This window comes from Corticium candelabrum, chromosome 1, assembly GCF_963422355.1.
Source record: "Corticium candelabrum chromosome 1, ooCorCand1.1, whole genome shotgun sequence".
NCBI classification, from domain to species: Eukaryota; Metazoa; Porifera; class Homoscleromorpha; order Homosclerophorida; family Plakinidae; genus Corticium; species Corticium candelabrum.
In genome coordinates this window covers 11,982,437-11,994,484 of record NC_085085.1, presented here as the reverse complement: position 1 = coordinate 11,994,484, position 12,048 = coordinate 11,982,437, and the positions used below count along the sequence as shown (strand labels likewise).

General features: G+C 41.8%; 2 protein-coding genes across 2 annotated transcripts in view; one reads left to right on the top strand and one right to left on the bottom strand.

Moving 5' to 3' along the window:
• LOC134198408 (furin-like protease kpc-1) overlaps positions 1-4,867 on the top strand; it is a 5,641-nt gene extending 774 nt beyond the window's left edge. The window contains exons 4-12 of the mRNA XM_062667803.1: positions 1-51; positions 185-222; positions 1,261-1,331; positions 1,394-1,488; positions 2,917-3,089; positions 3,156-3,368; positions 3,422-3,522; positions 3,586-3,807; positions 3,870-4,867. The exon at positions 1-51 is cut by the window's left edge and continues 64 nt beyond it. Of these exons, the coding sequence (XP_062523787.1) occupies positions 1-51; positions 185-222; positions 1,261-1,331; positions 1,394-1,488; positions 2,917-3,089; positions 3,156-3,368; positions 3,422-3,522; positions 3,586-3,807; positions 3,870-4,647 (1,742 nt within the window). The 3' untranslated portion in view covers positions 4,648-4,867. The remainder of the gene's footprint in view (positions 52-184; positions 223-1,260; positions 1,332-1,393; positions 1,489-2,916; positions 3,090-3,155; positions 3,369-3,421; positions 3,523-3,585; positions 3,808-3,869) is intronic.
• Positions 4,868-7,287: 2,420 nt separating this feature from the next.
• Positions 7,288-11,964, bottom strand: LOC134178594 (ribosome biogenesis protein BRX1 homolog). Its single transcript, XM_062645474.1, has 10 exons — positions 11,878-11,964; positions 11,703-11,814; positions 11,517-11,631; positions 10,533-10,582; positions 8,743-8,816; positions 8,629-8,679; positions 8,460-8,561; positions 8,364-8,397; positions 7,859-7,953; positions 7,288-7,797 (listed from the first exon to the last, which is right to left on the bottom strand). Exons 1-10 carry the CDS (start codon positions 11,947-11,949, stop codon positions 7,660-7,662), a joined length of 843 nt encoding a protein of 280 aa, XP_062501458.1. The 5' UTR covers positions 11,950-11,964; the 3' UTR covers positions 7,288-7,659.
• Between the last annotated feature and the right edge of the window lie 84 nt (positions 11,965-12,048).

Below are 12,048 nucleotides of genomic sequence, written 5' to 3'. Positions count from 1 at the left end.
GGGAGCGGAACATCACTGGCAAAGGGGCCGTCGTCACCATCCTCGATGACGGTAAGGCTTCACTGCTCGTTTTCCCCGTCGCAATTGAGCTGCATGCTCAAGCGAGAGACGCTCGTTGTTCATGGCGACGCGCGCGGACGGAGCGAAGAGAATTCGGTGATATTATTCGTTGTGTTTGGTGTAGGTCTGGAATGGACTCATCCCGACATCAAGCCTAACTACGTAAGTGTGCACATCTTGAGTCGGCTGCATGGTTAGATCTTCATATTGAAGGACTCGCATTCGATTAGACATACTAGAGTCTAGCCCATTCCTCGAGCAGCAATATTTATTAATTAGCCATGATAGCAGACGTTTGAGTTTAGAGAACTCACTAGCTACACAAACACAAACACTCTGAAATTCTGTTTGCTCTTTTACCGCTTTCGGTAATCAGGACACTCAGCTGAGTTTACCTAGATGCCATTTGATTGCGGTGTCTGATTCTGTTTGATGGAGTCTAGTGAATATCACCCAAACAATGAAACCTGTCATCGACACCTACTCTCTCAGTTGTGTTCTCAATATGGAAATCGGACGTAGTAGTATATCCAGCTGTTGGATGTGCCAAATCGAATCATATAGTGCATTCTGTTGACACAGGTTTTGCATCTGCTGTGCATTGCTTTGCAGGAATATGAGTGGTTGTGGTTGTGGGCCACCTGCATTCTAATTGGTTCCAAAATAACTCTTGAGTATTCACATGTGGAAAGTCAAATGCAGAGTGAATATAACAGTTGGTCTGACCAACTGGTGTTCATGACTGACCTACAATTTTACTTTGATTGGACGTGCTACATGGACATGTTAAGGCATAATAAGCTCATCAAGAGCATCTTTTTGTTCAACAAATAGATCTGGCCTGCTGCTTTGGTCACTTGTCTGGACGTCACTTGTCTGGACTTTGGGGTCTTGCGCCCCGGTCGCTTATTGATTTCTTACCATTAGATCCATGCTAATGAAATTAGCTTGCTCATCTCTTGATCAGTTCATGTCATTACTGTAACTTTCTTTTAACCTTCAATTAACTATTACTTATAGTAGTGAATATGATGCAACAAATAAAGAAATTGAACGAAATGTTGATGTTGTGAAATCAAATATGAATGAATGCCCAAAGATTTAAAATGTAACGTCATCTTCTTTTGCTACAGCACAAATCACACAAGCCTCACTATTTGTTACACTATGTATGGACTTATTCATCATTTGTGTCTGTAGGACTATAATGCCAGTTATGATTTCAATGGCGAAGACGAGGATCCCTCGCCGAGATACAGACCGTCGAATAGGCAAGTCTGAGTGATTTACTGTTTCTAGACCGTGATCGGTTGACTATCTGTTGTGTTGTTAGACATGGGACGAGATGCGCTGGTGTGGTTGCTGCAGCGTTTCGTAAGAACTCGACATGTGGTGGTCCAGGCATCGCATTCAATGCAGGAGTCGGAGGTCAGTAGGCATGGATAACGTAGGAAGAGGTAGCAAATACCAAACCAAACTACCCAACAGCACTATTGCCTGTCTACCTATTAATAACACACTGTCACCGATCAATAATAACATAGTAATACATTGCAAAACAGGAGAGTATGGAATATCCATAGAAATGTAGTCAACCTGGTACAAGCCGACTGACTACCCTACTGCGTCTAATGTTTTTCGAGGCCCTAGAATAATTTTGAATTTTTTCAACTCGTAATTTTTTGAGGTCTTGATTTCTGATATTAGTCATTTTTCAATTTTGTCCTTCGGCCAGACAGACAGACAGACAGACAGACACACATTTTTTTGTCCAGTGTGACAAGATCTAGTGATCTCTACGACAAAAGTTTTCTGCCAGTTGACTCGCTACAGCAGCAGTAACTAACACACAAAGTGGTACTGGCATTTCAGTTTGAAAGCGAAAGTCATAGTCGAGTTGCCATCTCGAGCTGTGAATTTCCATCCAGCGGCCATTTTTGACAACATTTTGAGTGCACTTACAAAGGCAAAGCCCAAACATACGGCAAATTTCAAGGCCGGTGAGGTATACGTTTTTGACGGTAATGGTTTCAAAAATATTACTCAAAAAACACGGAAGCAGTAGGATACCTTCATCATTGTTAGTTACTCTACTGTATCAATAGGTCCGAGCATGTAGCCAAACCGGGCAAAATACACATGTACAAAGGCGTGTACACTCGAACCTCCCTAATCCGGACCTCAGAGATCCGGGCACCTTTTGCAACGTGTACGAGGCCTTGGGACTCTGAAGGGAGGCACTTGAAGAGAAGAAACTCCCGTATAAACACGCACATTTCCCTCTGTCAACAGCAGCACATCTACTGTACTAAATCCTAAGTTCAATATCTGTTGTTGTGGCAACTGGTTTGCTTGTCATAAAAGGACGTACGAGTCGTGCAGTTCAATTTTCGATTGTTGCACTCTTTCACTTATACGAGTACATGACTGTAGTACGTGTGTGTGTGTGTGTGTGTGTGTGTGTGTGTGTGTGTGTGTGTGTGTGTGTGTGTGTGTGTGTGTGTGTGTGTGTGTGTGTACCGTACACGCGTACGGTATGTAGAACTGGATTACCCGACATCTACATTAAAACGGTCTGGAATTCCAAGGATTACACGCGTTAGCGCTTTCTATTTTTGGGACATTTCTGGGATCAGGGCAGCGGCCGTTTCCATATCCCCGGATTAGGGCGGTTTGAGTGTGCTACTAGTAGAGACAGAAAGACAGACAGACAGATAGACAGAGTTTGGTATGGTTTGTCATTTGCCTTGATTGACATTTTCACGCTTACCCAAATTGTTCTGAATGAGAATTTTGGTAATTTTTGGATCGCCCAGTAGATACTGTGTCTGTATCATTTCATTTGTATTCGTGTAGGAGTTCGGATGCTGGACGGCGTGGTTACTGATGCCGTCGAGTCGAGGGCGTTGAGCTATCGTCGTGACTATGTTGACATCTACACGGTGAGCTGGGGACCGAGCGACGACGGCGAGACATTCGACGAACCGAAGGACATGACACGCAAGGCTCTCAAAGACGGTGTACAAAAAGTGTGCTCAAACGCGCCCGTATTTGTCATCTATTGGTCTTTGCTATTGTCGTAACTGATTGTCTAGGGAAGGAAGGGAAGAGGCTCGATTTTTGTGTGGGCGGCAGGCAACGGGGGACATAATGAGGACAGCTGTGCAGCAGATGGCTACATCAACAGCATCTACACGCTCGCCATTAGCGCCGTCGACGCGTGCGGCAGAGCGCCACCCTACACAGAGAGCTGTACGTCTATCCAAGCCGTTGCATTCAGCAGCGGGGTGAACGGAACAGGAAATATTGTGAGGCGATTTGAGTTTTCGATTGATTTTTTTTTATTTTTGGGTTTTTCTAGACGACAACCGATTTACACACGACTTGCACGTCGCACCATACGGGAACCTCGGCGGCCGCTCCTCTGGCCGCCGGAGTCGTCGCACTGGGACTCGAAGCGAAGTAGGCTCAACGTGTGGCGATTGGTTGAATCAGTTTTTTCATGTCGGTTTGTGGTATGTGTAGCCCGAACTTGACGTGGCGAGACGTGCAGTACATTACGGCATTGACGTCGAAGCGAACCGATTCGAGTCATCCGAGTTGGCATCGGAATGGGGCCGGCTACTGGGTCAGTTCCCAGTATGGGTTCGGACTCCTCGATGCATACTCATTCGTTACGATGGCTAAGAGGTGGACGACGGTACCCGAGCAGCACAACTGCAAAGTACTCGGTCAACTCAGTGCAAGGTATGTCGTCGGAATGAACATTTATTGACCGAGATGTCGGAGTGTGTGTTGTTGTTGGGCAGGGAGTTCTCGCAAGAGACTCCATTGGTGGTGAAGTTGAATATGGACGGATGTGGCCGCGATAAGATGATTCGATATCTAGAGCACGTCGTCGTGGTTGTCTCTCTCTCCCATCCGTCTCGTGGCAACGTCGAGTTGACGCTCGTGTCGCCGTCTGGTACAGAATCCAAGCTGCTGCCCTATCGATCACGTGACAAGTCGACTGTTGGATTCGTTTGGTGGCAGTTCATGACCGTTCACCACTGGGGAGAGAATCCGAATGGCATATGGTCATTCATCGTCCGGGAACGGAGCAGGAAATGTCGGCGACGACGAACTCAGTTCTCGCCTCGCGTGATACCATGTCAACTCGAGTCTCTGTCTCTTCGATGGTATGGAACGGCTGAGATACCGTTTGATCAGAAATCTGTGTATGGACATGAGAGTAGAGAGATGCCGACGAAATTTGATGAGCAAGCACGAGTCTCACTCGGTAAAGGAAAACCAAACCTACGGGTTGAAGTACCAACTACTAAAGCATCTCCATCTCAAGCTGCAGTTACAAAATCAAACGATAAACTTAGAAATGTGACCACCGCATCTCAACCTGTCGATGTGCCAGACGAAGGACAAGGACAAGGGCGTGTTTCATTGAAGGAAGAAACAGGTGAGGTTGGTGTTGTCGACGATGACAAGGAGAAAAACCAACGGAATCTGCCTCGATTCTTTTTTGGTGACGACTTCTCGAGTTTCTTTTCCATTGATGAGAAACCCAAAGAGAATAGCAATACTGCAGGGTAGTGTCGATGAATAAGTGCTGTTGCAATGGGTGTTATCGTGTTGTGTTGTAAAACAATGGTACTGTACAGATAGCAAACATAAACGACTAATAATTGCAACTGCTAGATCAGTTGGGAATATTGTCTATTTTTATTTGGAGATAGCAGAGTATTAGAAGAGGTCATACATCGGAGGCTTCTGAGAAGCCTCTGTTGAGAGTATGTGAGTCTACTTACTGTGTGACAACGACGTGTGTACTGCAGTGGGTGCCTTCATGCTTACATGCATCCTTGCACAGAAAGGACAAATACATGATACAAATTATACATAATACAAAATCTGTGACGTTTGGACTTGGCAGATGTCATGCATTGTATTGTGCCTACTATGCACATCTGTATATTATTTGCATTTCGAAATTTGCCAACAAGCTGCACTGATAAATTGAATTATGAGTGTTACACGTAATTGCTACAGGATACCACTTGGATGCACACAACATGTAATGTGCAGCACTAATCTCAATCAATAATCATGACATTTTGGTGTCAAAAGCTCTTCTACCACAAACTAAGCAATTACGGTTTGTATGCAATAGTCATGGCACTCATACAATGTACATTATATGCTCCTGATACAGACAATATGCAATTCAAGTGTCGATGATGCTTTGTCACCAATTACAAAGGGCTAGTTACGACACATTTAATAGCTAAGTGAGTCCTAGAGCAACAACGTTTGAAGAATGATTCAGAAGATTTAGTTGCACTCACTTTTCCAAACTGTAGATTGTTGGGTGCCAACAAAATACTATCAATAGATGAGTTTGATACTAATAACTTTTAATACTACTAATTTTCTTGAAAAATATACATAAATGACCTCTAGCCAGCTTGCACATACAGTACGTAGCTGCCCGTGTATTTTTATCAACAGAAAGACCAAGTCACCCGTTCTCTACCTCATATGTAAATAATACATACAGCACAACTCAAATGCACTTTGCAAACGTAGAGATCATCAAATGCCTTTGCCAGTCTAAAAAATTAGTTGATTCTTTGCCTGTGCAGCCTTATTCCCTATGTCGAGCTTTTCCTTGGCTTGGTAAGCAAACAACGTCTTTGAGCACGCATTCTGTATGCATTGATGACTAGAAAAAGAGAGTTCTGTTTCCCATCAACATGCAAAAACTCTCTTCACAGCGCAAACTGCGTAGTGACTTCTTTGTAAGAACAAAAAACGATCATGAGTCGACCAAAGTGGCTTACTGAATCAGTGCTTGATCCGGCATCTGATCTCCCAAAAACTATTGGACAATATCCTACGGTAACACCTTGTTCCTACACTATACTGCCTGCATGTTCTGTGGCCCATGCCCATACGAGCTGACGGTAGCACTTGTTTGGGTAGAGAAAGTTAAAAAAGAAACAAGGCAAATATGTACACTACACTACAAATAATTATTGTAAAACGTGACATTATGGTAAGTTCGGCAACTACCACTGTACTAACTTCTCTAGGTTTCACTGGTTTCAGAAAAACTGAGCGGCAAACTTTGTGACCACAACACGATGGATGTTCTAGTTAGCTCAAGTCTAGATACACAGTCTGCATGATATCAGCGTCTTGGACTGCTGCATGAGTTTCCACGCATATCCCAATTGGACTAATTGTTTTGCCATTCTCCATTGTTGCTACATTTTCTCTCCTCCTCTAGGTCAACATCCAAAAGAGATCACCATGCAAACATGTTACCAGTTGTCACAGGATAAGGAATGGCACGCAGCTGTAAGTAAAAAACAACTAGCGAAAGACACATTAGTTAGCTATACAACGTGCACCATACACGTGGGTAACCACTACATCCAAAATCCAAGTTTGAAACAATGACGGTAGTACACGCAGCAGCAGCGCTTTCAAACTGCATCCTGTCCTGCAGCTCGTAAATCAGAACATGCACTATTTAGTTCCAACTTTGTAAGCTTACTACACTAGATCTATTGTCTTGACATGCAGTAGTCGCTCCTGTGGACAAAGAAAGAAAAATTCTTTCAGTTCAGACTAGCTAAGTATAGCAAATTTCCACGTCACTTTGTCGAGATGTAGGCCAGCAAATTGGGTAGAGTGCATGCACTAACAACTAGCTGCGTGACATTAATATTATGATGAGTGCATGACGGATTAAGGATTAATTCATGAAGCTGTTCCGTTCTCCTATGTGAGGCAAGCATGCCCTTGTGCACGCATGCTTAATACTGGAACTGCGAATGAAGCTGGAGGGACCTGAGGCCCCACAGTGCAGGTACATTCTACGTGTCATGCAAACAGCAACAGCTGCCAAGTAACACTAACAAAAAATGCAGTGCCTCTGAGGGATACACAAATTGGGAGTCACGCTAGCCTACCATGAACTGATGCAAAAACGTGTCAGTACATGTTGGCCTCACAAGCAACAGTAATAGGGGCGACGGAAGCTCCTTTGGATTGGGGGAGGCAAAGACTTTTAACAGACTGCCGCCATTTTGATTTTAACTGAATATGGTTGGTTTGTCATTGATTAATTAATCAATTAATCTGTGACAGAAGTAGCCAGAGCAGCATGCACACAAATGATCAGAACAATGTTTAGTATCAAGCAAGTCAACTGCAACTCCATCCGATATTATTTCTACTTGCAAGCAACAAAACTCCAAAGTTATTTCTTTGATCATCGTCCACTATTGGAGGGCTGATCCCGATATCGGAGGAGCAGCCACTCCTCCTGCCCCGGTTCCACCTCCCTGAGTAACAATACGCTTTCAGCACAGAAACGTACGTACAACTGCCAAGTCTAGCGTTAAAAATCCGGATAGCATGTCATTGTGCACACACATTTTGTGTAAGATGGCTGTGGCTGTCTTCACTAATTGAGTGCCATTTCTTGCACTTACTGTGTCAATAATTGCTTCAAATCTCTTTTGCTTAAATTATGAGTACAGTACAGTACAGTCATACATGTACACACAGCAACTACAAAACATGCAGACACCTACTTTACACGTCTTGTTGAAACACTTGCTCGACCTCGTCTTCTGGCAGCTCCATGCCACTCTGTCTAGCTGTGAACGCCATTCTAGCATCAACACGGTTACGAAATTTCATTCCAGCCCCTTGCTTCAACAACCTCCGATGCTATTATATTAATAATAACATCGTAGTAAGTATATCATGGTATTGCAACCATTGTCTGTACCTCGTTAGGTGAACGATAGAGAGGATTCTCGTATAAGCAAATGCCTCCGAAACTTCCTTCAAATATACGAATTATATTCAATACAAAGCGAGGTCCTGAAAGTGGCAAAAGAGGCACCGATGTGTTAGCGTTGATATACTTAATCATTAACAGATTGAACTGAAAAGCACCCTGAGATACTGGACAAACATATTACACACAAAGACATGTTCACACACACACACACACACACACACACACACACACACACACACACACACACACACATTGTGTAAGTGTTTATACAAGCCCCAGTCCACTGTAAAAATTGAGAGTCTTATTAGAACACAACCATTGTACTATGGCAACCAAAGTATGCCTACTTACCATTCATTACTATCTAGTACATCGACTGTGAAATGATCCCACCCCTGACACCATGTATCATAGGTTGTTATATAATTAACAAAAATACTTGGACAACTGCATACAATAAGCCCCACCTTAAAACGACACAACCACTCACCTATTTCAACTAAAGACAAGTCTTCCTCAACAATCTATTGTAGCATAAAAAGCATAAGGCACAATTGATCTACCGCACAGACCTACCGCAAGTTACCTGGTAATTCCGAAACCAAATTCTGTTGTCAGCAATCGAAAAATTGAAGACGTGGTCGACGAATGGCTTGCTTTTTGGATGATAGCAAGGTGTGCTAAATACCTACATGTGACAAGGCCAGATGATGTGTGGTCACGTGATGTAATAATATTATTGTAATTACATATACCTGAGTAAAGAGTTCTTTCAGTAAGCTGTAATGAGGTATTTGGTCAAACACCTGACAAAGCGATAACGTTCTATACATAGCACGATGACTCGTGATGAAATCTAGAGAAGTTACCGTATCAAATGATAAGATTGGTCGAGATCCCTTCAAACAATTGCCGGTCAGCTTCAGTTCATCCATTGTGTGTACTGTAGTAAATACAAAAAACAAGCAATGACACATACAACGATGAATTCCGTATAAATGCTAATAGTATCCTCACATTTATGAAATCAAAATAGGCTCTGTGTCCGCTTAAGTACAACACAACCCTACTATACTATACACACAAACGCAACACAACACAACACAACACAACATAACACAACACAACACAACACAACATAACACAACACAACACATCACAGCACAGCACAATAATACACAACACATCACATTACAACATAACACAACACAACACAACACAATACAACACAACACAACACAACACAATACAACACAACACAGTACAACACAACACATTACAACACATTAGAGCACATCACAACACAATACAACACATCACAACACAATACAACACATCACAACACAACATAACACAACACAGGACAACATAACACACATCACAACACAACACAACACATCACAACACATCATAACACAACACAACACAACACAACACAACACAACACAACACAACATATAACTGCAGTGCTTCTGCTGTCTGATCGACAAATAGCCAAATGCTACAAACAGCTGTCGCTGGCAATAAAATGGTAGTTCCTCATCACCAATTGGCTAGCTGTTACTGTGTACCACGTATGCCTTTCTCTGGATTTGCAAGCACAGTCGCTACAGCGCACTAAGAATGGCAATTAGCGTATCGCGTTGGAGCTCCAAGGACTGGTAGCCAATCTATTGTGCATGCTCTATTTATGTTCTGCACATGGTGGGCACTCTCTTTGCGAATGGCTTCTGTAAGCGTCAAACTAGAAATGAGGTTCTGAAGATGACTGTGTGGATTAAAACGGAAGAAGACCGATGGGAGAAACCACGAGAAAGATGATGACAACGATGACCTCAATAATGCTGAACTTTGATGATGCTGAACATAGAAGTGCTGAAACTTCAAGACTTTGATTTCTCAGAGCTTTTCAATTTTGGTATAAAAGCCAAGAAGAATGGCACTAAACTCTTGAAGTCTGATTTGTGGACTTACTTAGTCTTGCCAAGGTCACGTTCTTTTGAGCATGACATGTGTCAAATTAGTACTACATTTGTTGTGACAATTTATAAATGCCGCCTGTCTGTCAGACCAGAATCAATAGTAATGGTTGTCTTCTAGACTGTTAGCTGTTTGATGTTCACGTGAATTTTTCTTGGCTCTGAATTAAAGTGCTTGGCTACAAGCGAACAAAATCCTCTAGCCAAGTGGCTACTAATCGCAAATTTCCAGTGGAAACACTGATATAATTAACAATTACATCTGTGACAGTAGTGACTCTATTAGTTAAGACTTGGAGCATGCATAGTACAAGGTATGCTAAAGTGCAGACAGCAGTGTAGCCAGAGCAAATTTTTTTGGGGTTCATTCTTAATATTAATTTGTTCAAAATTAAGTAAATTAACTATCAAATAATACGTATAGATTTACAAACTAACGTATCATTTCGGTACTGTATAATTGTGTACATAAAATCACTCTATTAACTATAAAAAATAGATGAGCAACCATGCCCATACGTTTTTGGGGGTACTAAACCCCTCAAGAACAGCTCAAACCCTGTAGCTACGCCACTGGTGCAAAACAGTGAGTAACTTTAGTAGCTGTGTTGAGTTGCGTTACTAGAGACTATAATACAACTGAAAGCATTACAACATCCCTCAAGTAAGTGACAACTTACTGTTCTCAACTAGAAACTTTGCAGAAGGACCATGTGGTGTATCACTGATCCTGGAATACATAAGAAACTAACTCAACACACAATGTCATACCGCAAATACAAGATACTTAACAACCAGCAAAAGTATAATAACACTACAAAAAGATGAACACCAATAACTGAAATTTTGAGCCATACATACATAGTATTTACATCGATACAATACTATGTTTATATTTACTGTACATCAGGTAGTGTACAAAAACATAACCATGACTTTCATTTGTTTGTCACATCAGTTAGTGTTCTTCAGGTTTGACATCATATTTATATTTATTTCGTCTGTTGTAATAATGTAAAAGACATTCTACAATGTAATCTGTTCGTCAATCTGGATATCGACCAAACATAAAGCACTCGAGTGCTTAAGTTACCTGATTTTGACCTGACGTCTTCACTCTTCTAAACTTTCTCATCCTACATGGCGTCTCCTCCCTCTATTACTTGCTTCACCACTTTGTTATTCTATCACTTCTCTAATTAATTGAAACTAAAGTTTGAGGGCATTTTTGTCAACTGGTAGTGAATGTTATCAGATGCATTTGACTTCAATCCAGTTTTCATTTACCAGTATGCGTCATTGTGATTCCTAAAATAATTGCTAATAAATGCATCTAAAATAAATTATAAAAATTCTATAAACATGCGTCTAACGCGTCTGCAACATTTGAATTAGTAAAGTTTAATTTGCACGTGTAATGCTTGTTGGCCGTAGTGAATATACTATAGAACAACAGCAAACACAAGACGACTAGCCCAACTTAAATGGGAACAAATCCTAACAACTCTGTTGTTCGATCTATAATATATGTACTACTGCCAACACTCATTACAGCACGTCTCTAGATAATTTATTATGGTTTGTGTACACCGACATCATGTCACTCTAATTATTAATTAAAAGTTAATTAGCCTTGCACGCACATACACGTACGGAACACGTACCACATGTAGGCATCCTGTTTCTTGCGCATTTCCAAGAAAATGCACTTGTTGCAGTTTTTCATTTCACACACCTCGTTGACAATAAACAGTTGGTCTTTACGATCCAACTTCGTATCTGGACACAAACCATGCAGTCAGTACGATTTCTAGAAACTGCAGAGAACAAACACTAAAAGGATGTCTCACCAGCCTTTGAGTGAGGCAGCAAAACTCTCAAGTCGTTCATAAGATGTCTTGGTCTGTGTGTAATTCCACGAGAACAAAATATCAAAACTCGTTGTTTGTTCGTCCATTTTGGCTTCAGAAAAACGACAAATCTGACAGCTTGTAAAAAGACTCAATAGTACTAGCAACAGTATACCTTCTTAGAAGAGTTTCCCTCGTCACGGACTTCACCGGTCTGTTCCAATGCCCGACGTCGCTTTTTGGCCATTTCCTCGGACTCCAGACCAATTTATTACACGCAGGTGCGCAAGCATTTAAATGTACAGAACTCAATGTATACATCTAATACATACTAATAGTATGTGGT